We start from the raw sequence: 25,086 nt of genomic DNA, 5'->3' as shown, positions 1-25,086 counted from the left end.
TAAGTTCATATCAGGTAATGCGGTCTGGATTTGGTTCTTTAGTGTTATCACTATTAACAATCTGTCTTGTTTTCAGTGGTTCTGGGGAAGTATACAGATGGATGCCAGAGCTGGTGAATCAATGTACTTGTTTGAAGAGGTATACCAAATTTACTTGTAACTATGTAATTAAGTTGTAGAGGTTCAGAAAAGATTTACAAAATGTTGCTAGGGTTGGAGGAATTGAGCTATAAGGAGAGGCTGAATTGGCTGGAAGGAGTTTCTTTTTGAGCACTGGAGGCTGAGGGTTGACCTTCTAGAGGTTTTAATACATGAGGAGTATGGTTAGGGTAAATATACAAATCTTTTCTCTGGGGTGGCGGAGTCAGAAACTGGAGGTCATAGATTCAAGATGAGGGGAAATATTTAAAACGGACCTGAGGGGTAACTTTTTCATGCAGCGGGTGATGCAGAGGGAATGAGATGCCAGAGGAAATGGTGGAGGCTGTCACAATTATAACATTTTAGAAAGTATTTGAATGGGCATATGAATACAAAAGGTTTAAAGGAGTATGGGCCATATCCTGGCAAATGGGACTAGACTTATCCAGGATATCTGGTTGGCATGCACGAGTTGGACCAAAGGGTCTGTTTCCATGCAGTACGTTTCTATGACTGGAGGGTTTGAGTTATAAGGAGAGACTGATTAGGTTGGGACTCCTTTCATTGGAGTGCAGGAAAGGTGACCTTGGACGGTCATAAAATCACAAGGAGTACAGACCAGTTGAATAGAAAATGTCTTTTCTCTGGGGTAGGGGAGTTCAAAACTAAAGGACATATTTTTAAGGTGAAAGGAGAAAGATTTAAGAGACCTGAGAGGCAACTTTCTCGGGGTGGTTCGTATGTGGAATGAACTGCCAAAAGAAGTGGTAGATGCAAGTATAGTTAAAACATTTAAAAATACATTTTTACAGATTCATGAATAGGAAGTGTTTAGTGGAATATGAGCCAAATGCAGGCAAATAGAACTAGTTTAGTGCTGGACTGAAGAGTTTGTTTCTGTGCTGAATGACTCTATACTGATCCACTTTTTCTAGAGATGTTCAGCTGTAATAAGGCTTTTGTTCTCTAATTACAGTCAGAAAGCCCAACTCTGAAGACATCTGTGTCTTTGCTTTCATTGAGCACACCAAATAGCATGCGCAAGAGGCGCCGCTTGCGGGATACACTGACACAGTTTACAAGAGAGACTGACAGCTTCTCGCCTTTTCCTCCACGCAAAAGGCCTTCAGGAGAAGCTTCCATTTCACTGGGATCTTTGCTGGACATCTCTAACACGCCGGAGTCATGTGGAGGTTGGTTGATTTTTGTTTTCATTTTATTATAAAAAAACTATTTTTGAAATAAGAATTACCTGGCACTGAAGATGATCATTAATTCATTCTATGTTGATTATTTCAAATGTGCTGTTCAATTAGTTTTACAATTGTACTCTCCAATAATTCTGTCAGTACTTGTTCTTTGCTTATGATACTTAGCAGATGTCCTTCTGAAATGTTGGTGTTCAATTTGATTTTACTATCACTTCAACATTTGCAATCATGCAGCTCCTTTTTTTTTATTATCACCTTAAATTTATGCCCTGATATTCCTGACCTTCCTGTCACTGTAATCAATTTTCTCTATTCTACAGAGCCTGATGGTAGAGATATGGTGTCTCTTCTCAATTCCTTCATTCTTGATACCATTCTAATATTTAATTCTCTTAACCCACACAGAAAGAGATCAAACGTTATTATCCAGTGTTGAACATTGGCTTGATGTCTAACCAGTATTTTAAGTTAGATTAGCACAATTCCTTGCTCTTATAAAATCAAGGATGCTATACTCTGTGTCCTTACTGTTTTAATGTCGATACACCAAGTCTCTGTTCTTGTAGTCCCTTTAAATTAATTAATTTAGTTTAATTATCATTTTAATTTATGTTGTTTCCCTGTTCTTTCTTTTAAATTTTTACATTTTTCTCCACATTAAATTTCTATGTATTCCTGTTTCGACAATCTGTGTGACCAGTTGTTCCTTTTCGTCCCCTTTCTCAATATGGCACTGGGTTTTACCATCTGCAGACGTTGAATTTGTGCTGTTTGTACTCAGTGCAGATTACTGTCTGTCTGTACTACAACCACCTCTATTTCTGATGTAGAACTTTGGGAACACCATTGTCTATTCCTTTTTCTTGATATCCCCAAATCTGGAAGAACAATTATTGTCTTCACAAAGTCAACACATTTTGCATCTGTGGTATCACTGACTCTTTTGTAAGTAAAATTGAATTGTGTTTTTAAAGAGTACAATTTAATGTAATTGGACAGTCTATTGTATTATTCCCATCTTGCATCCCTGTTATTTTCATTATTTGGATTCAACTAAAGCAGCAGTCTTTTAATTAAATAAGTTAAGTTATTTTAGAAGGAATAACCAGTCTCATTTAGTTCTTTTTTTCTTTCAGAATATGAAATGAACAGGATAGCAAAGAGGCATAGAACAAGTGATAGACAGCAGGGCACATTTGTGCAAGGTGGCCAACCATTCCATAACTGCCGAGTTCAGAGATGGTCCAAAAATGGAAAAAAGTCTGGCAAGCTTATTAGTCATATCAACTCAGAAATAGGACAACATGCTAAATGTCTAGAATTTCTTCAAAAGAAAGAAGAATATGAACAAAATATTTTTAGTTCCCCTATTAACACTTCAAAGGTAAAATTAGCTTTTGAGCTTGAAGATATGCCTGAGGTTAGAGACAAAGCACAAGGAGAAACATTTCAGAGGAAAGCTTTTGTAGAATTTCTAGAAGTTACTGAGGGGAACGTCCTGTGCAGCAACACTGTGATTGAAATGGATGCTTCTTCCTGCACTCCAGAAAAGCTTGATGTTGAGGTAGCTGAAGGGCCTCACAAAACAAATGCAGTCGATAATTTAGCAAACTTTAGGAAGACTACTGACTTGTCACAAGTTATTGAAATGCATTTGACAGAATTTCAACAAAGTACCACTGCCAAAAATATGGATATTGAGTCATGTGATCAGGAAGAGAGGCTTCCAACTCGAGGCAATTTGGATAAAGATGGAGATTTTGGCATGTTACAAAAATGTCACGATGCGTTTTCCAATGTGGTTAAAGCACGATTTCTAGAATTAGAGGTGGCAATAGCTGATAAGCAAATGCAGCAGTACTTGGAGAAAAATGAGAATGATGAATTTCAACAAAGCAGCATGATTGAAAACCTGCAGGATGTAGAAATGTCTTCAGTCTCTGAATGTTCTGTGGCTCAAAGCTTTACTTTGTGGAATGTCAGTGCACTTTATAATGAAGGTACCATTTGGGATATTACTAGTAAGAGCATTTTTGCAATTGCTTCATGGTGTCTTTTGTACAGCAAAAAAATTAGGGTTGTTTAATTCTCATTTAAGCCTAAAATAAGTAGCGTCCTTCAAAGAATTTGTGCAGAGCAATTTTAGGTTTGAGCTTTTCTGGCATTTCACCTTTTTTTTTTTGTTTTATTCAAAGAATTTTTCTGCCGACTGGACAAGAAATTATGTCTATATTTAGTGCTGTTGCTATATATTGTTGAAAATTGTTTTTCCATCCTACAGAAACTCCCAAGTCTAGCATAAAATCTTCGAAATGCTGTGCAGCTATTCCTGCAAAGCAGTCTGCACGGTGGCAAGTTGCAATGGAACTGTACCAGACAGAAAGCAACTATGTTGATATTTTAACGACCATTATTCAGGTAGGGTCACTTGTTTGTTTTTATTATTTACACTGCCCGTGGGGCGTGGACCTCTGAAACTGGCCAGCATTTATTATCTGTCCTTAATTGCCCTTGAGAAGGTGTGGTAAACTGCCTTCCAGAACCACTGCAATCTGTGTGCTGTAGGTAATGATATTCTGTTTACAGTTCAACCAGCGAAAAAAAAAGCTGTGCATTTCTCCCAGCGTCTGAATAGATTTTACCCTCTCCCAATTGAGGTTATCTAAAACTCTGCTGCTCTTTCATAACTTGCACTAGATAAGTTTTGCCTGTTGCCTCTGGTCACGGATCTCCTGGTCAAGCAATACCTTGATTTTTCAATTCACATCTTCGTCTTTAACTCGCTGCCTGGCTTTGGCCTTCCTGATCTCTGTTGTGAAATCTCTAGTCCCACAACTCTAAGATATCTGCAGTGTTCAGATTCTGACTTGTTGTTTGTTTCACTTTTCTACTACACCTTAACCAAATTGTGCTAGGCCCTGGTACTACAACCTTTTTAGAATGTAATGCAATATAAACCACGTTTTTGGCTTTGTGGGTCAAAGGGCATACAGCTTTTGTTTCCTGGTATCAAACAAGATTTTTTTTTAAATCCGTAGTTTCAGTAGAATGCAAGTAATACCTTGTTAGATGTAAAATTGGCAGTCATTTAGTTTATTGATGTTATTTTATAAAATATCTCCAAGAAGTAACAATCTTAACAACAATAACCCCACTCGTCCCCTCGAGGGTCAGCTGTAGCTCAGTTAACGGCATTCCAGTCAAAAGTTCCTGGGTTTAATTTCTGCTCCAGAAACTTGAACACATAATCTATCATGACACCTTGCTGCAGAACTGAAGTGCTGGAAGTGCTACCATTTTTATTAAATGTTAAACTGAAGTCTCTTACTCCTGCAGATGTGAAAAGTCAACTCAATAGCACTATTCAAAGAAAAGTGAGTGTATTCTGGTGTCCGAGCTATTGTTTATTCTTCAATGGACTTCACCAAAATGTGTTTACAAATATCACCTTGCTGCGCTTAAATTAGCAGCAACAGCAACTACAAGTCAATTACATTATTGGTTTTGAAGCACTTTGGACATTCTGAGATTACAAGGGCTATATAAATGCAAATCCTTTCTGAAGTTTGCTTATTTTTTAAAATATGTCTACAAATACTATTACTCACTTTTGAAAGCATTGGAATTTGGATTTTTGGCAATTTTTTTTGTGCATTAGTATCTGCTTCCATTCAAAGCGCATTCTCATTTTGACATCTCAGAACATAGAACGTAGAACAATACAGCACAGAACAGGCCCTTCGGCCCACGATGTTGTGCCGAACATCTATCCTAGATTAAGCACCCATCCATGTACCTATCCAATTGCCGCTTAAAGGTCGCCAATGATTCTGACTCTACCACTCCGGGCAGTGCATTCCATGCCCCCACCACTCTCTGGGTAAATAACCCACTCCTGACATCTCCCCTATACCTTCCACCCTTCACCTTAAATTTATGTCCCCTTGTAACACTCTGTTGTACCCGGGGAAAAAGTTTCTGATTGTCTACTCTATCTATTCCTCTGATCATCTTATAAACCTCTATCAAGTCACCCCTCATCCTTCGCCGTTCCAATGAGAAAAGGTCGAGAACTCTCAACCTATCCTCGTACGACCTATTCTCCATTCCAGGCAACATCCTGGTAAATCTCCTCTGCACCTTCTCCAAAGCTTCCACGTCTTTCCTAAAGTGAGGCGACCAGAACTGCACACAGTACTCCAAATGTGGCCTAACCAAAGTCCTGTACAGCTGCAACATCACTTCACGACTCTTGAATTCAATCCCACTGCTAATGAACACTAATACACCATAGGCCTTCTTACAAGCTCTATCCACCTGAGTGGCAACTTTCAAAGATCTATGTACATAGACCCCAAGATCCCTCTGTTCCTCTACCTGACTAAGAACCCTACCGTTAATCCTGTATTCCGCATTCTTATTTGTTCTTCCAAAATGGACAACCTCACACTTGGCAGGATTGAACTCCATCTGCCACTCCTCAGCCCAGCTCTGCATCATATCAAAGTCCCTTTGCAGCCGACAACAGCCCTCCTCACTGTCCACAACTCCACCAATCTTCGTATCATCTGCAAATTTACTGACCCACCCTTCGACTCCCTCATCCAAGTCATTAATAAAAATTACAAACAGCAGAGGACCCAGAACTGATCCCTGCGGAACTCCACTTGTAACTGGGCTCCAGGCTGGATATTTACCATCTACCACCGCTCTCTGACTTCGACCGGTTAGCCATTTCCCTCTATCCCATGCCTCCTGACTTTCCGCATAAGCCTCCCATGGGGAACCTTATCAAATGCCTTACTAAAATCCATGTACACTACATCCACTGCTCTACCCTCATCCACATGCTTGGTCACCTCCTCAAAGAATTCAATAAGACTTGTAAGGCAAGATCTACCCTTCACAAATCCGTGCTGGCTGTCCCTAATCAAGCAGTGCCTTTCCAGATACTCATAAATCCTATCCCTCAGTACCCTTTCCATTACTTTGCCTATCACAGAAGTAAGACTAACTGGCCTGTAATTCCCGGGGTTATCCCTATTCCCTTTTTTGAACAGGGGCACAACATTCGCTACTCTCCAGTCCCCTGGTACCACCCCCGTTGACTGTGAAGGCGAGAAGATCATTGCCAACGGTACTGCAATTTCCTCTCTTGCTTCCCACATAATCCTAGGATATATCCCGTCAGGCCCGGGGACTTGTCTATCCTCAAGTTGTTCAAAATGTCCAACACATCTTCCTTCCTAACAAGTATCTCTTCTAGCTTACCAGTCCGTTTCACACTCTCCTCTTCAACAATACGGTCCCTCTCGTTCGTAAATACTGAAGAAAAGTACTCATTCAAGACCTCTCCTATCTCTTCCGACTCAATACACAATCTCCAACTACTGTCCTTGATCGGACCTACCCTCGTTCTCATCATTCTCATGTTTCTCACATACGCATAAAATGCCTTGGGGTTATCCTTGATCCTACCCGCCAAGGATTTTTCATGCCCTCTCTTAGATCTCCTAATCCCTTTCTTCAAGTCCCTTCTGGCTATCCTGTATCCCTCTACTGCCCTGTCTAAACCCTGTTTCCTCAACCTTATGTAAGCCTCCTTCTTCCTCTTTACTAGACATTCAACCTCCCTCGTCAACCAAGGCTCCCTCACACGACTGTTTCTTTCCTGCCTGATAGGATGCAGAATGCAGTCCAATTGTCTTCCATACCTTCCCCAGAATGCAGTCCAATTGTCCAAATACCTGAAGCCCTCCCTCATACACCATCCTTGCAGCCACGTGTTCAACTGCATTCTCTCCCTATTCTTTGCCTCACTGTCACGTGGCACCGGCAACAACCCAGAGATGACTACTCTGTCTGTCCTAGCTTTTAGCTTCCAGCCTAACTCCGAGCTCTTGAATGACCTCCCCACCCCTCTTCCTACCTATGTCGTTGGTGCCAATGTGTACCACAACTTCTGGCTGCACACCCTCCCCCCTGAGGATTCTGAAGACACAGTCCGAGACGTCTCGGACCCTGGCACCGGGAGGCAACAAACCATCCGAGAGTCTCGCCCATGTCCACAGAACCGCCTGTCCGTCCCTCCCTAACTAGAGAGTCTCCTATAACTAGCGCTCTCCTCCTCCCCCCCTTTCCCTTCTGAGTCTCAGAGCCAGACCTCATGCCACAGACCCCGTCACTGCAGCTTACACCTGCAAGGCTCCCCCCCCCCCCCCCCCCCAACAGTTTCCAAAGCTGTATACTTATTGTTTAGGGGAGCAACCACAGGGGAACCCTGCACTGCCTGCTTCTTCCCCTTCTCACCTCTAACTGTTACCCAGCTACCTCTGTTATCCAATGTGAAGTTCTTAAGATAAATTTGTATGTTTAGCCAAAAGTGTCTTTTTTGGTTATCCACTCAATGGAGTTAGTAACTTTCTACCAAATAAGTTCTCCCAAAATTTCTATATATATACTAGGGAATAGAAATATCAGCATAGCTAAAAAGATTGCTTTGCCTCTGTTTTCACTGAGGAAGGTAGAAGAAATCTCCCAGAACTGGACATCCAGGTGAATGGGGAGAGTGGGAAGTTGATGAAATTAACATTAATAATTAAATTGTACTGGAGGTGTCCATAGAGCTGATAGTTGATAAATCCCTTGAACATAATATTGTCTATATTCCAAGGATGTTGCAGACAGCTGTAGAAGTAGAAGATGCATTGGTGATTATCTTCTAAAACGCTGTTAATTCTGAAATGATTCTAGTGCATTGCAAGATAGAAAATGCCATCTGTATTTAAGAAGGGAGCAAGAGAAAACAGAACTATAGATCTGTTAATCTGACATTGGCGCTAGGCAAAATGCTGGAATTTATTCTGAAGGATGGGATAAATGAGCACTTTTTTTTGCTTTTTAATGATTTGATTGCACATCGCATGAAATTATAGTTATGAAATCATTTGACTGACTTTTTTTTTGAAGGTGTTATGAATAAAGTTTTTTTTTAAAAAAAAGCTGATGAATGTAAACTTTTGGGGGCTGGTTAGAAAAATGTTAAACCACAAACAATCAGGGAAAATACTAACATGGATGGGTTGATTGATTGTGACTATACTGATCATTTTAATAAGGTTAATCTGTCCTTGGCCTCCTTTCCAGAGGAGTTATAAAGGCATAGCTGCCAAAATATCTGAACTGGCTACTTTAATAATGGCTAACAGATGCTGCCTAAGTCAACAATCAAAAGGTTTTCAGGTTTTTTTTTAAACACTTGAACAATGAAAGGGGAGTGGCCAGTTCTCCAATTTCAGGTTTTGTTCTAATTTTGGGTTGGTTTTAGCTGGGGGCCCAAAGAGACCGCCCCATGCTGGTCCTCTTTCCTGTAAGAACCTATGTTTGAATTTTCCTTTTTTTACCAAGGATTGTGTTAAAGGATATTCTAGGATATTGGAACAGCTTTTTGTCGAGTTGCGTTTTAATGCTGGTTGGGTTTTTAAATAGCTGTATTATTCTAAATTTGGTATTCTTTTCTTCATGTGTAAATAAATTCTGTTTTGTTTAAAACAGTGGTTTGACCAGCTATATCGCTCTTGGAATAGTCACCTTGCATCTGCTTAAAACAATTTGAAAAGTTAGGTTGTGGGCTAAATGTCTGACCTGGTACATAACATAATTGACCAACAGGCAGAAAACAGTAGGAATAGACTGGCCATTCTCTCCAATGGTAGACTGTGACCAATAGAGTAAGGATCATTGCTTGAGGCCGAGCAGCTCATGAGCAATTCATAAGCTATACATTAATGATTTGGAGTTGAGTACCAAATTTGCAGATGATACAAAGATTAGAAAAGTAGAAAGATGTAAAGCATCTCGGGTGGGTTTGGAAAGGCTGATTGAATGGGAAAAAGCATGGCAGATAACCTCCCTTTTATTCCCCAAAATGATATTTTACTAACTTTGGTCAGAGAAACTGATTTGCTGATATTTCTTACATGATGATAAGGAGTTTAAAAGTATAGATGTATGAAGCGACCTAGGTATCCTTGTCAATAAGTCACTGAAAACTAGCATGCAGGTGTAGTAAGCTAGTAGGGAGGCTAATAGGGGCCTTTAATTGCAAGAGAATTTGAGCAGAGGAATACTAAAGCCTGGCTTCAGTTATGTAGGAGTTTGGTTGAATTGCATCTGGGATACTGCAATTTTGGTCCCTTCATCTTGTGTAAAGAGAGTGCCCATTGGGTGAGTGTGACGTAGGTTTGTTGTTCCTGGGGTGACAGAACTGTCCTATGAAAAGAGATTGGGCAAATGGGACCTGAATTTTCTAGCATTTTGAAAAATGAGAGGACCTACAAAATATTTAAAGGAGGAGATGGTGGATGCAAGTATGTTTCCCTTTTGGGATGTTTAGGACCAAACATATAATTTTTAAAAATAAGGGTAATGCCATTTTGGTCGAAATGAAGAGAAATAATTTATTCTGAGGATTGTGAACCTTTGGCGTTCTGTTCTATAGAGTATGGATTTCTGATTGAGAATCTCTGCTGTAAACATACTTGATGGCCAAGGTTATGGGGATGTGTGGATGAGCGAGTAAGGAGAGGCATTGAAGTGTTCAATCAACCATTACCAGATTGAATGGTGAGGCAGTCTTGACACACTGGCCTTCTCCTGTTCCCATGTTCCTTAAGTATCATGTATTCCAAGTGTCCTTGAATACAAAACATTTTGGCACTATGATTCTTGAAGGCATATTGATTAGTCAATATGTTCTAATTAAAGCATCTTTCAGATTAGTTTACATATCCTGGGATGTGGACACTGCTGGCCAGCCTGGTATTTTGTTGCTTCTCCCTGTTTTTCGTTTTGAATGGCTAGGTCATTCCAGAAGGTATATAAGAGTGAGTCACATTTGTTGTAGGTCTGGCGTCTCATGTATGCTAAATCAGGTAGAGATGACTGATTTTTTTTTTATTTATTCTTCTTTGTGTAGGTGAGCCAGATAAATTTTCACTACAATCAATGACGGTGGTATGATAGCCATTACTGAGGCAGCTGTTGCATTGTAGATATTTTTATTTACTGAACTTAACCTGTACCAACTGCAGTAGTGGGATTTTTAACCTGCAACCTTGGGCTTAGTTGCTCCAGATCTGAGGCATTACCACTAGATGATCATTCCCCCATTTTAGGTTAGATGCTTACAGTAAATGGCACACTGGATTGACTTGATGTTCTATCATCTGGTGGTTTGTAAGTAAAGTGAAGTCATCCAAATATTGTCCAAAATAATACACTTTTTTTGCTTGTACAGTTTCTATTCATTCCATTTGTAAATATATCATGAATTTATAAATTTGTGTGCAGATAAAACTTAAATTATTTATCCTTTGTTAGCTATTTAAAGTTCCTTTGGAAAAAGAGGGCCAACTTGGAGGTCCTATTCTTGCGCAAGAAGAAATAAAAACAATATTTGGCAGTATTCCAGATATTTTGGATGTACACACAAAAATTAAGGTAAGTAAAACTTCTGTACAGAAAATACCGAGATACTATGCAGACAATCGTGAAATGCAATTTGTATTAAAATACTAATCGGGGGTATTAATTTCCAATGCATGAGGAAGACTTGAAAATTAATATTTACGGAGCATGTGAGTAATTAATTTTTTTTTCAGTATTACTAATCAACCTGTTTGGGAACATTTATGTCATGCTTCTGGGGGAGATAGATTTTTAATTCAACCTCTGTGCCACTGAGCCCTACAAGTCATTTTTATCTTGACACTTTTATTATAACAACTTTAAACATGTATATTGTTAAGAGTGCTGGAGAAACTCAGCATGTCTTGTGGCATCTACATGAAAAGAAATGGAATGAACATTTTTAAGATGATTTTTGACTCTTTGTTGAATAAAAATGTCATTTCCTCCAGTTAAGTTAGAGGTTGTTCAGTCTTTTTTGAAAACGCTTGTCCCTGCTATGAGAGAACCTGGACTGTTGCAATCTCAAAGCAAAAGAGAATTTTTATAATCAAGTGTATCATTTGGGCCTTGTCTCCAACTTGAAATGCCAATTAACTACCTATAAACGCCCAACTCCATACTAAGGTATAACAGTTTATAAAACATTGACAATCCTTTAGTCTTCTAAGACTAACCGCCTATCCACAGCCATTACACGTGTTTTTGCCAGTATCTGTAGATGTGAACTTGCACATTCTAGTAATCTGAACTCCACTTTAACCGTAACGACTGACTTATCCAAACATGTCATGCAGAATTCCAAACAGGTCACGCATTCTTCTCTTTTATTGTTAAAAAGACAACCCCAAGATGTAAAAATGTTAAACCTAGTAAGATAGATTTCTTTGCCTCTGTCTTCCTGTCTTTTTTTTTAAAACAGTCATCAACTTAAGCCAATTTTTCCTTTCAGCAGTTTGTAATTGTTGAATATCAGCAAGTGGCTATGTTAAGCAAAGGAATGTTTTTGTGTAGCCTAACCAATCAGCGCAAGCCATATGTTGATGCATCATCTTAGTCAAAACCGACAATAGAATTGCATTCGTTGCTCCCAATCCATGCAATCGCAGAAGGTGCAACACCTGCCCTTTTTATTTCTTCCATGCTGACCATCCTAGGCCCCAAACACTCATTTCAGATTAAGCAGCGTTTCACTTGTACCTCTTTCAATTTGGTCTATTGCATTCATTGCTTCCAACTCCTTACAGATGCTGCCAGACCTGCTGAGATTTTCCAGCATTTTTTTTGATTTCAGATTCCAGCATCCGCAGTAATTTGCTTTTAATAAAATTATGTTGTTTTGCTTAATTTATCTGCTTAGACATCTGTCATGATAGAGGCTCACTTGTAGATCCATCTGTTATTGTACAAAACTTGTGCATCTTCATGGAATCTGTCATCTGCAGAATTGCTGTTTCTGCTAGTTGCCTGAGGTATTCTGAAAATGAACAACTGCTATCTGTCTGCACAGTTCTCCTTCCCCATCTCCATCATTCTGTAAAGCATGCACTACCTTCCTTGTTCCCTCCAAAAACTATACTCCCTCCCTTCTTCCCTCCCAAAAACCACACTACATTCCTCCCTTGCTCCAAAAATCACATTCCTTCACTTGCTCACAGTCCTCCCACAAAACATGCTTGCTTGCTGGCTCCCCCTCCCCTTCCCAATAAAACATGCCTTCTTCCCACCCACACCCCCTCTGCAACCCCCACCCTCCCCAAAGCTGTCCACAAAGTGCCTGGATTCCCTCCTGCCCACCCTCCCACCTTCCTTGCTATCCCTCCCTGTCACTCACTTGTTATAAAGTTGAAGGCATGTACTGTACCTTTAAGAATGAGTGAATACTGTTCTGCACTGAGTGCTAACAAGACCAATCTGGGTGTACTGGAAAATTGAAAGTATGTAATATTTGGCTATGAAACAGACGCTTGATGTGCTTGCTGTTTGGTTAAATTCAAATTGTCATCAAATCAGTTTAAATTATGCTCCAAAATACTAAAGCCCAACTGAGTGTGAATTTATTGTTTGGCAAACATCAAACCGTTGAGACAGTCTGATTTTTGGGGATGTAAAAAAGGCAGCCATTTTGAAAATCCGAGAGCAACTGCCATTGAAACACACTCCATCAAAGGTACCTTTTCAGATGAAATATATATTCACAATAAAAGAAAGACGACGATCCAGGGAGATCTTCAGACGAAAGAATAAAGACACCGATGATAGCTGCTGTATGGTTTTGAAATTAAAATATTTTCATAAATGTTTTATTGAAACAGTATATTGTTATAGAGTTCACTTTTAGAGTTAAAGTAAATAATATCAACTTATTCTTTAATTAGTGGAATTTGGGAGTTCTCTGTCACTCATATTTTAACTGAAAATGTGTTGCTGGAAAAGCACAGCAGGTCAGGCAGTATCCAAGGAACAGGAAATTCGACGTTTTGGGCATAAGCCCTTCATCAGGAATGAGGAAAGTGTGTCCAGCAGGCTAAGGTAAAAGGTGGGGAGGAGGGACTTGGGGGAGGGGTGATGGAGATGTGATAGGTGGAAGGAGGTCAAGGTGAGGGTGATAGGCCGGAGTGGGGTGGGGGTGGAGAGGTCAGGAAGAAGATTGCAGGTTAGGAAGGCGGTGCTGAGTTCGAGGGATTCGACTGAGACAAGGTGGGGGAGGGGAAATGAGGAGGAAACTGGAGAAATGAATTCATTCCTTGTGGTTGGAGGGTTCCCAGGCGAAAGATGAGGCGCTCTTCCTCCAACCGTCGTGTTGTTATGGTCTGGCGATGGAGGAGTCCAAGGACCTGCATGTCCTTGGTGGAGCTGGAGGGGGAGTTGAAGTGTTGAGCCACGGGGTGGTTGGGTTGGTTGGTCCGGGTGTCCCAGAGGTGTTCTCTGAAACGTTCCGCAAGTAGGCGGCCTGTCTCCCCAATATAGAGGAGGCCCCATCGGATGCAGCAGATGCAACAGATGTGTGTGGAGGTGCAGGTGAATTTGTGGCGGATATGGAAGGATCCCTTGGGGCCTTGGAGAGAAGTAAGGGAGGCCTTTACACCGCTGAGGCCAAACGCCAGCTCGCGGACACCTCCTCCTACTGCCCCCTTGACCATGACCCCACCTCCCACCACCAAACCATCATCTCCCAGACCATCCATAACCTCATCACCTCAGGGGATCTCCCATCCACCCGCCTCCAACCTCATAGTCCCACAACCCCACAACGCCCATTTCTACCTCCTGCCCAATATTCACAAACCTGACTGTCCCGGCCAACCCATTGTCTCAGCCTTCTCCTGCCCCACCGAACTCATCTCTGCATACCTCGACACAGTCCTGTCCCCCTTAGTCCAAGAGCTCCCCACCTACGTTCGGGACACCACCCACGCCCTCCACAATTTTTGCTTCCCCGGTCCCCAACTCCTTATCTTCACGATGGACATCCAGTCCCTGTACACCTCCATTCCCCCATCATGAAGGACTCAAAGCCCTCCGCTTCTTCCTTTCCCGCCGTACCAACCAGTACCCTTCCACTGACACCCTCCTTCGACTGACTGAACTGGTCCTCACCCTGAACAACTCTTTCCAATCCTCCCACTTCCTCCAAACCAAAGGAGTTGCCATGGGCACCTGCATGGGCCCCAGCTATGCCTGCCTCTTCGTAGGATATGTGGAACAGTCCATCTTCCGCAACTACACTGGCACCACCCCCCACCTTTTCCTCCGCTACATCGATGACTGTATCGGTGCTGCCTCGTGCTCCCACGAGGAGGTTGAACAGTTCATCCACTTTACCAACACCTTCCACCCTGACCTCAAATTCACCTGGACTGTCTCAGACTCCTCCCTCCCCTTCCGAGACCTTTCCATTTCTATCTCGGGCGACCGAATCAACACTGACATCTACTATAAACTGACTCCCACAGCTACCTAGACTACACCTCCACCCACGCTGCCCCCTGTAAAAACGCCATCCCATATTCCCAATTCCTTCGTCTCTGCCGCATCTGCTCCCAGGAGGACCAGTACCAATACCGTACAGCCCAGATGGCCTCCTTCTTCAAGGACTGCAGATTCCCCCCAGACGTGATCGACGATGCCCTCCGCCGCATCTCCTCCACTTCCCGCTCCTCTGCCCTTGAGCCCCTCCCCTCCAACTGCCACCAGGACAGAACCCCACTGGTTCTCACCTACCGCCCCACCAACCTCCATATACAGCGTATCATCCGCCGTCATTTCCGCCACCTCCAAACGGACCCCACCACCAAGGATATATTTCCCTCCCCTCCCCTATCAGCATTCCGAAAAGACCACTCCCTCCGTGACTCCCTTGTCAGGTCCACACCCCCCACCAACCCAACCTCCACTCCCGGCACCTTCCCCTGCAACCGCAAGAAATGCAAAACTTGCGCCCACACCACCTCCCTTACTTCTCTCCACGGCCCCATGGGATCCTTCCATATCCGCCACAAATTCACCTGCACCTCCACACACATTATCTATTGCATCCGCTGCACCTGATGTGGCCTCCTCTATATTGGGGAGACAGGCCGCCTACTTGCGGAACGTTTCAGGGAACACCTCTGGGACACCCGGACCAACCAACCCAACCACCCCGTGGCTCAACACTTCAACTCCCCCTCCCACTCCACCAAGGACGTGCAGGTCCTTGGACTCCTCTATCACCAGACCATAACAACACGACGGTTGGAGGAAGAGCGCCTCATCTTCCGCCTGGGAACCCTCCAACCACAAGGGATGAACTCAGATTTCTCCAGCTTCCTCATTCCTTCCCCCCCCCCCCCCCCCCCCCCCCCCCCACCTTGTCTCCCCCAAGTCCCTCCTCTCCACCTTTTATCTTAGCCTGCTGGACACACTTTCCTCATTCCTGATGAAGGGCTTATGCCCGAAACGTCAAATTTCCTGTTCCTTGGATGCTGCCTGACCTGCTGCGCTTTAACCAGCAACACATTTTCAGCTCTGATCTCCAGCATCTACATTCCTCACTTTCTCCTCCACTCATATTTTAACACATGACAAGGCAAGGTGAGCTTTTTTTGGGTGTTTTGGCTTAATTAATAGAAGGGTTCATCACCATGTAACACAGTTCACAGAACCATGTCTACTGTCTGCAGTAATGCAATGCATCCTTTTTCTTTTAATTGATGCTACTTGTATTGCATGATTACGATTGCATTTTCTGTAGAGTTTTCTTCTGAAGGACTTTGTCAAGGGTTTTATAAAATTCTTTGACATAATCATGATCATGATTCCTGTATCTGACCATTTTCTCTCTCCGTTTGGAATCTTAATGACTTTTCAATGTTTGTCTTGGAATGTATGCTTACTTTGCTCTGAGGTAATCAATACAACATTTTACAGCACATCTGAATGGCAATTTTTGTTTCTTTCCATAGACTGATCTTGAGGAACTTATTTTGAATTGGTCAGAAAACCACAGCATAGGTGGCATTATTCAAAAATATGTGAGTATTTTTAAGTTTTTTTTTGTTTTTTAAAGAAAAAACTCACCCCCTCCCGGCCTAGTAGGTAAAATAATAGTTGGATTTGCATTGGCTGCAAATTTCTAATTGAGCTCTTCATTCTGTGAAATTGAATTTCAGCAAGTGATGTTGCATTTTACCCAATAATATTAGTCTAAGGAATGGGAAAGATTCATGTTTCTTCTAACTGGCCTCCAGTTGTCAGTTGACGATAGGATCTCACAAATCCAATTTGGCCAAATTTCATGTTATTACAGTTAGAATGTAATACATTCAGTTAAGCTCACCAGTAATCTGTTCACTGACTCTCGTTTTGACTTCTGTAATATTTATAATTCAGATAATCAAGCAACTGTTGTGCAAGCTATAGGACTCCGATAAAATTCGGGTTTAGACTAAATGGCAAATAGCATTCATGCTGCATAAGTGCAAAGCAGTCTCCGAGTAAACCCTTTCTTTTTCCCCATGATTTGTAATTGCTTAAATCATTGAATCTCCCACAATCAAGTTTCCTTGACCACCAGTGACATGTAGTAGACTAGCCCCATTAATTAACAAGAGTTGCATGTGGGGTGGTCCTATAATCAAACCGAAACCAGGACAGTTTGGTATTGAGTGAAGTTGTAGGCTGTTTTCTTTAGCTGAAAATGAGTTGCTGGAAAAGCGCAGCAGGTCAGGCAGCATGCAAGGAACAGGAAATTCGACGTTTCGGGCATAAGCTCTTCTTCAGGAAGGGCCTTTTCCTGTTCCTTGGATGTTGCCTGACCTCCTGCGCTTTTCCAGCAACTCATTTTCAGTTCTGATCTCCAGCATCTGCAGACCTCACTTTCTCCTCGGCTGTTTTCTTTAAGCCTGTTTTCAAAGTTTGGACTGCTCTATCTACCACCATTGGACAATGGATGGTATGGAGTTGTATGGCTTGTCAAAAGCCTTTTACTTTAGGAAATACTCAAATTTCTTGCTGATTAAATAATTAGTCTGTTGTTTGTGACCAATACCTCTGGATTCCATGTATTACAAAACATGCTCTCACCTTTTCAATCGTCATCCCCATGTTTGACAAATGAAGTCTATGCATGTCCAACCACTTTGGGTGCCCAGAATGACTAAAAATATAGAGCCCGTGAAAAGGCAGAGTTGACTTGTAATGTGTATAGAGTTTGCCTAACCATTCCCACAAATTGTGTATTTTGCTAGGAGTGACTCATCTAACTCTTGAGCTTGTTCTCCATCTACAAGGCACAACCAGGAACATGATTAAAATATCTCCCCTTGCCTTGATAAGTTCAGTTCCAACATTATTCAGGAAACTGAATACTATCCAGAGCAGACAGGCTATTTGATTATCAACCCATTCACAATATCTGTGTTCAACAATGTGTGTAGTGTCTACACAATGGGTTGTAGTAACTTGTCAGTGATTCTTCAGCACATTTCAATCCCATGACCTCTACTGTATTATCAGATAATGGTTCTGAAGGAATTAATGTTCTTATTACATTTGAGCTCCACCTCTTCTGATGCCCCCAACTGTGGGGTGAAATAGTGAGCTCTTCTACAGATATGTTCTATCTTACTCCCAAAAGTCTGAAAAATTATTACTGGTTTGTAATGAAATTGTATTTCTTGCTATGACGAAACAAATCATCTCATTAATTAACTAAGAACCATGCTTTCTTCTGTAAAGATGACAGTGGTGTATCCTTTACTGCTGGTAATCAGATTGGTCATAAAGGAGGATTGGTGGCAGTGACCCACCTCAAACAATCTTTTACTCTGAACCACATACTGGCACAGGATACAGATACCGTAAGCTGTCAACAACACTGCCACTTGCAAGTTAACTTTTAATTTACGCAGTATCCTTAGAAATATCTCACCATTATTTCTTCATTGCTGGCTCAAAATCCTAGAATTTCCAACTCTAAGCATTCTTGAGATGTATACTACATGAACTGCATTGGTTTATGAAGATTGCTTACCATTGCTTTCCTGAGCATTTGGACAAAAGCAATAAATATCAGCCTTGCTAATGACCCCCTCAGTCCAAGTTATTTTTCTTATTTTAAGTAAATGTTTTTGACCATTTTCGACATCCTGAATTACATTTTCTGGGATGCTACCTGGACTGGAAGGTTTGTTATCAGAAGAGGTTGGATAGGCTGGGACTTTTTCACTGGAATGTAGAAGACTCTGGGTTGACCTTTGGTTAGATTAGATTACTTAGTGTGGAAACAGGCCCTTCGGCCCAACAAGTCCACACCGACCCGTCGAAGCGCAACCCACCCATACCCCTACATTTACCCCATACCTAACACTATGGGCAATTTAGCATGGCCAATTCACCTGACCTGCACATCTTTTGACTGTGGGAGGAAACCGGAGCACCCGGAGGAAACCCACGCAGACACGAGGAGAACGTGCAAACTCCACACAGTCAGTCGCCTGAGTCGGGAATTGACCTTATAGGGGTATATACAATTATGAGCGGCATGGATAAGGTTGATAGCTTTTCTGCATGGTAGGGGAATCTAAAGCTAGAGGAATAGGTTTAAGGTGAGTGGACAGATACAAAAGTCGAGAGGGGTAAGTTTTTCACACCGAAATTGGTGAATGTCTGGAACAGGCTGCCAGAAGCATTAGTGGAAGCAAATGCACTTTTGACATTTAAGAAATAGGTATGGAGGGATATGAGACAAATACAGGCAAATGGGATTAGTTTAAATTGTGAAAACTGGGCAGCATGGACAAGTTGCTTTCTCTTGGAGCTGTATTTGGGTTTAAAAACTGTTATGACAAACATACTTAAGCACTGAAGGATTCATTGGTGCAGAAATGTCAAGCTGTGTAACACCAGGAATCCTGAGGTATTTAAACAGAAGATTTTAAAATCGTCCTTTCATTGCAAAGACCAAAGTCCTTGTGTGCTCTGAAGAACACTCTCTAGTCATCAAATTAAATAATACTAAATTGTTTTACATTTGATGCAATGGATACATATTGAAACTGGCACTTTTGTTTCAGTCAAAGGACTTGGTGAAGACCTATCCGCCATTTGTGAACTTCTTTGAAATGAGCAAAGATACTATTGCGAAGTGTGAAAGGCAGAAACCAAGGTTTCATGCCTTCTTAAAGGTATGGGCTTTTTTGACACACTTGTACCCTAGTTTGTAATCCTTTCTCTGAAATGGCCTGCCATTTACCCAAAACCATTGACAGTGAATTCAGTTGACTAATTCATATACCTATCCATACTGAAACTTGCTTCCAAAGTAATATTTTAACTCCATCTGAAGGTAGGGTCACATGAGACTCAACATTAACTTCCTTTCTTTTCACAGTTGCTGAGATTCTTCAGCATTTTCTGTTTTAATTTTAGATTTCCGAAATCTACACTGTTTTGTTTGTTTAAGAAGTTAAAGCTTCATTGGGTATACCTCTTTTTAAAATGGTTGAGGGGCAATATGACTGGGATGGAAGGTTTGAGCTAACCATTTTCCTTCATCTGCAAGATGTTTGCCTCCTGTTATGTAGAAAATTATTTATCTTTGCTTGACAACTATGCACAGAGCCTGAAAAGAGCTTGTCACTCCAGGATAGTTTGTAATTTCTTGATGCTGAAGTTTTAAATGAGACTCATTTTAGCATTTCAAAGTTTTGACTGATTAGTCTAACATTTTCTGACATTTTTTATGAAGTTTTTTTTTATTCCCCTCATTATCACTACAGATTAATCAAGCTAAACCGGAATGTGGTCGCCAGAGCCTGGCTGAACTGCTTATACGACCTGTACAGAGGTTGCCAAGTGTGGCCTTGCTGTTGAATGGTATTGAATCTTGGAAATGTTACTATAGAACACTTACAGAATGTGCAAATGGGCCTGGACAACCTGAACTATTTTACCACTCTGCATCAAAATCCATGGGCAATTTCACCAAAAATTACACTTCTTCTGCTTTCAGATTTTGTATATCTGCTCTGACAAATAATTATGTAGTGTAGTTATTTTAATCCATCTGTTTAGAGATGTAAAATTAAACCTTCTGGAGTAAGTGGAACTTGAACGCTGGCCTCCTGGCTCAGAGGTAGGGGCAGTATCCCTGCAATAATAAGTATATAACTGAATTTAGTCTAGTAAGAAATTTAAAAGCTAATGTTTGAAGCTCGCATCTTAATTAGACCAGACCAGGCAAAGGTGGCAGATTTCCTTGCCTGAAAGGCATAAGTGAACCAGAGATTTTTACATCAGTTGTGTGCTGCATGGTTGTTTCACAGTTCCTTTAGCTCAAATGTCACCATTTGCTTTTGTGGGCTTTGGATCCATGTTCTCAGAACATTAGTTTGTGGTTCTGGGTCACTGATGATATTGCTATTACATCACTTCACTTCCCTACTGTTGTGGACAGTTGCACTTGCTAAAGGTGAATTGTAGAGAATTAAGTCAAAAAGGTTTTTTTTTCCTTTTTTTGTTGGTTCCCTCGCTTCTTGTTGCAGATCCAGCTGAGCAGCCAAGTTCTAGTGGTGCTTTTGAGCCAGTCTTAGTACTGATACCCTCCCCAGAGAGCAATCCGTGCCTTTACCACGTTGATTTCTTCTAAATGCTGTTAAACTTGAAATCCTGACTTAATTAACTGAATGAGAGCCAATAATGTAGCTCACTTCAAGGCTTGCCTGAGACATGACTTCTATTTCAGCTTAGCATGACTTGAATGAAACTTTAATTGCCTGGGGTTTAACTCAAATTTATCTTTTTTTGTTTAGATCTTCGCAAACATACAGATGATGCTAATCCTGACAAAATCAGTTTGGAAAATGCGATTGAATTGCTAAAAGAAGTAATGACGTAGGTTCCTTTTTTGTATACAACGATGCATTGGTAGTTAATTGACCAAGGCAGTATCCTTAATTTTCATACTGTTATTCAAATGGTGAAATGTTTTATATGGGCGGTACATCTGACAGGCCTTGCATCCTACAGACCTTCCATGACTTTAGGGCGAAATAAATATAAGCTGGACCGAATTGGACTTTAAGGTTCAGTCGTTTAATGTTGCTAGATATTAATTGAAGACTTTTTTTTGCACTTTTGCAATCGTTACTTTTTTTTTAATCCCTCAAATGTACTTCTTTTTTTTTCTTAAATACTTAAACTACCTTTCTCCTTTTGCTTTTCGTACATAAAGACCTTCAGTCTCTGGGCTTTAGTTTGCTTCCTCCTAATCCAAACAGTAAAAGTTAAATTTGTCAGTCATGTGGTTTTGAATTTTTAAATTTATTTTTAAAATAGCTGTTCAATGGCTATAGGGAAATGTTTTTGGACAAAAACAAAATCAGGAAATTGGGTAAAACCATTTGTAATACACAGTTTCTACTCTTGAAAAATTCTCAAATTGTTCAAAGTTCTTTCTGGAGTTTTAGAAAAAAAAAGTGAATTTTTTTTTAATGTCAGCAAGTACAGACATCAAATTGTGCCAATACAATAATTAGAAGTGAGATGAATAACCATTATCAACGTTAAGTTAAAAGTCGCACAGTGCCAGATTATAGTCCAACAGGTTAATTTGGAAGCACTAGCTTTTGGTGTGCTTCCAAATAAACTTGCTGGAGTATAATCTGGTGCTGTGTGATTTTTTTTTTTAATGTTGTATACCCCAGTCTAACAATGGCACGTCCAAATCATTATTAACACAAACAGACAGATGTGGCCTTGCTTTTTTTTTTGAATAAAATTAAAGCAATACAAGCATTTAAAATGTGTGTGCTTCAGATAAGTGTGCTGCCTCTTTAGAATATTTGATAATTTTGAAGAAAGAATTAGTTCCTAACTGTGTTGATATGTATTCACGCCATAGAGGAGAGCTTACTGAAAGTATGCTGTATGGGCTAATGGGCATTATTGGAGTGCTCCCTTTAACTGAAAATTGGCTAATATTTTGGAGTTTGATGGATTGACTCAAACTAGGAAGTTAAAAATATTTTAAGCAAATTTGGCCTATCATCTCTGCATTGTGCCAATTTTCTGCATTTTTCCTATATCCCTGCACATTCTTTCTTCAGATAATTATCTAATGCTTGCTTCACTGTCTTGATTGAGCCTGCCTCCACAACACGTGCCGGCATTCCATTTTAAGCCACTTGGTTTGTGAGAAGCTTTTTATTTTGTCCCACACATCGCACTTTTTTCTGCGTAGCTGTATCCTGTCATTCTCAGTTCTTTTGAGTGGGAACAGTTTTTTTTTTCCTTTCCCTGTCTGCCCCGTCAACCCCTCATGATTTTTAAAACATGGTAATTTGACAATTAGAAGATGCTAGGGAATAATAGAACATTGCAGCACAGTACAGGCCCTTTGGCCCTCTATGTTGCACCGACCTGTCATACCAACCTGAAGCCCATCTAACCTACACTATTCCATGTACGTCCATATGCTCGTCCAATGACGACTTAAATATACTTAAAGTTGGCGAATCTACTACCGTTGCAAGCAAAGCATTCCATACCCTTACTACTCTCTGAGTAAAGAAACTACCTCTGACATCTGTCCTATATCGATCACCTCTCAATTTAAAGCTATGCCCCCTCGTGCTCCCCGTCACCATTCTTGGAAAAAGTCTCTCCCTGTCCACCCTATCTAACCCTCTGATTACCTTGTATGTTTCTATTAAGTCACCTCTCAATCTTCTTCTCTCTAACGAAAACAGCCTCAAGTCCCTCAGCCTTTCCTTGTAAGACCTTCCCTCCATATCAGGCAACATACTAGTAAATCTCCTCTGCACCCTTTCCAAAGCTTCCACATCCTCCTTTTAATGCGGTGACCAGGACTGTACACAATACTCCAAGTGCGGCCGCACCAGAGTTTTGTACAGCTGCAGCATAACCTCATGGTTCCGGAACTCGGTCCCTCTGTTAATAAAAGCTAAAACACTGTATGCCTTCTTAATAACCCGGTCAACCTGGGTGGCAACTTTCAAGGATCTGTGTACCTGGACACAGAGATCTTTCTGCTCATCTACACTACCAAGAATCTTACCATGAGCCCAATACTTTGCAGTCCGGTTACTCCGACCAAAGTGAATCACCTCATACTTGTCTGCATTAAACTCCATTTTCCACCTCTCAGCCCAGCTCTGCACTTATCTATGTCTCTCTGTAACCTACTACATCCTTTGTCATTATCCACAACTCCACCGACCTTAGTGTCATCTGCAAATTTACTAACCCACCTTCTACGCCTTCATCCAGGTAGTTTATAAAAATGACGAACAACAGTGGACCCAACATCGACCCTTGCGGTTCACCACTGGTCACTGGACTCCAGGATGAACATTTTCCCATCAACCACCTCTCTGTCTTCTTTCAACAAGCCAATTGCTGATCCAAGCTGCTATATCTCCCACAATCCCTCCGCATTTTGTACAAAAGCCTACTGTGGGGCACCTTATCGAACGCCTTGCTGAAATCCATATACACCACATCAACCGGTTTACTCTCATCTACCTGTTTGGTCACCTTCTCAAAGAACTCAATGAGGTTTGAGGCACGACCTACCTTTCACAAAACCGTGCTGACTATCCCTAAACAAATTAATTTTTTCTAGATGGTTATAAATCCTCTCTCTCATAACCTTTCGAACACTTTACCGACAAATGAAGTGAGGCTCACTGGTCTATAATTACCAGGATTATCTCTACTCCCCTTCTTGAACAGGGGAACCACATTTGCTATCCTCCAATCTTCTGGCACTATTCCTGTCGACAATGACGATTTAAAGATTAATGCCAAAGGCTCGGTAATCTCCTCCCTGGCTTCCCAGAGGATCCTAGGATAAGTCCCCTTGGCCGGATGGGATTTATCTATTTTCACACTCTGCAGGATTTCTAATACCTCCTCCTTGTGAACCTCAATCACACCTAGCCTAGTAGCCTGTATCTCGGTAATCTCCTCGACAACGTTGTCGTTTTCTAGAGTGAATACTGTCCTTGATTGGCCCTAGTCTTACACTCGTCATTCTTTTATTCCTTAAATACCAAAGAAAGCCTTATGGTTTACCCTGATCATAACTGCCAACAAATTCTCATGTCTCCTCGTGGCTCTTCTGAGCGCTCTTTAGGTCTTTCCTGGCTACCTTGTAACCCTCAAGCACCATAACTGAGCCTTCATATCTCATCCCACCATAAGCCACCTTCTTCCTCTTGACCAGAGATTCCACTTCTTTCATAAACCACTGTTCCCACGCTGTACAACTTCCTCCTTCCCTGACAGGTACATACTTATCTAGGACACACAGTAGCTTTTCCTTGAATAAGCTCCACATTTCTAATGTCCTATCCCCTGCAGTTTCCTTCTCCATCCTATGCTTCCTAAATCTTGCCTCATCGCATCATCATTGCCTTTCTCCCAACTGTAACTCTTGCCCAGTGGTATACTCCTATCCCTTTCTATCACCTAAAGTAAACATAACAGAATTGTGATCACTATCACCAAAGTGCTCACCTACTTCCAAGTCTAACACCTGGCCGGACTCATTACCCAGTACCAAATCTAATGTGGCTTCGCCCCTTGTTGGCCTGTCTACATACTGTGTAAGGAAGCCCTCCTGCGCACACTGGACAAAAACTGACCCATCTATTGTACTCGTACCATAGTGTTCCCAGTCAATATTTGGAAAGTTGAAGTCCCCCATGACAACTACCCTGTCTCTCTCCCTCCTATCGAGAATCATCTTTGCTATCCT

The 25,086-nt window shown here is 41.3% G+C and overlaps 1 protein-coding gene across 3 annotated transcripts in view; it reads left to right on the top strand.

The window, feature by feature from the left end:
* ect2 (epithelial cell transforming 2) overlaps positions 1 to 25,086 on the top strand; it is an 85,122-nt gene that overhangs the window by 33,913 nt on the left and 26,123 nt on the right. For 2 of the 3 annotated variants that reach the window (XM_060834155.1, XM_060834157.1), the window contains exons 10-17: positions 77 to 139; positions 1,118 to 1,334; positions 3,634 to 3,770; positions 10,734 to 10,853; positions 16,268 to 16,336; positions 19,379 to 19,489; positions 20,084 to 20,180; positions 21,116 to 21,197. In XM_060834155.1, the coding sequence (XP_060690138.1) occupies positions 77 to 139; positions 1,118 to 1,334; positions 3,634 to 3,770; positions 10,734 to 10,853; positions 16,268 to 16,336; positions 19,379 to 19,489; positions 20,084 to 20,180; positions 21,116 to 21,197 (896 nt within the window). The remainder of the gene's footprint in view (positions 1 to 76; positions 140 to 1,117; positions 1,335 to 3,633; positions 3,771 to 10,733; positions 10,854 to 16,267; positions 16,337 to 19,378; positions 19,490 to 20,083; positions 20,181 to 21,115; positions 21,198 to 25,086) is intronic. The other variant, XM_060834156.1, reaches the window with a different exon arrangement.

This window comes from Hemiscyllium ocellatum, chromosome 13 (genome assembly GCF_020745735.1).
Source record: "Hemiscyllium ocellatum isolate sHemOce1 chromosome 13, sHemOce1.pat.X.cur, whole genome shotgun sequence".
Classification (NCBI taxonomy): Eukaryota; Metazoa; Chordata; class Chondrichthyes; order Orectolobiformes; family Hemiscylliidae; genus Hemiscyllium; species Hemiscyllium ocellatum.
Note: the sequence above shows the minus strand (reverse complement) of the source record. Positions and strands in the feature narration are given on the sequence as shown.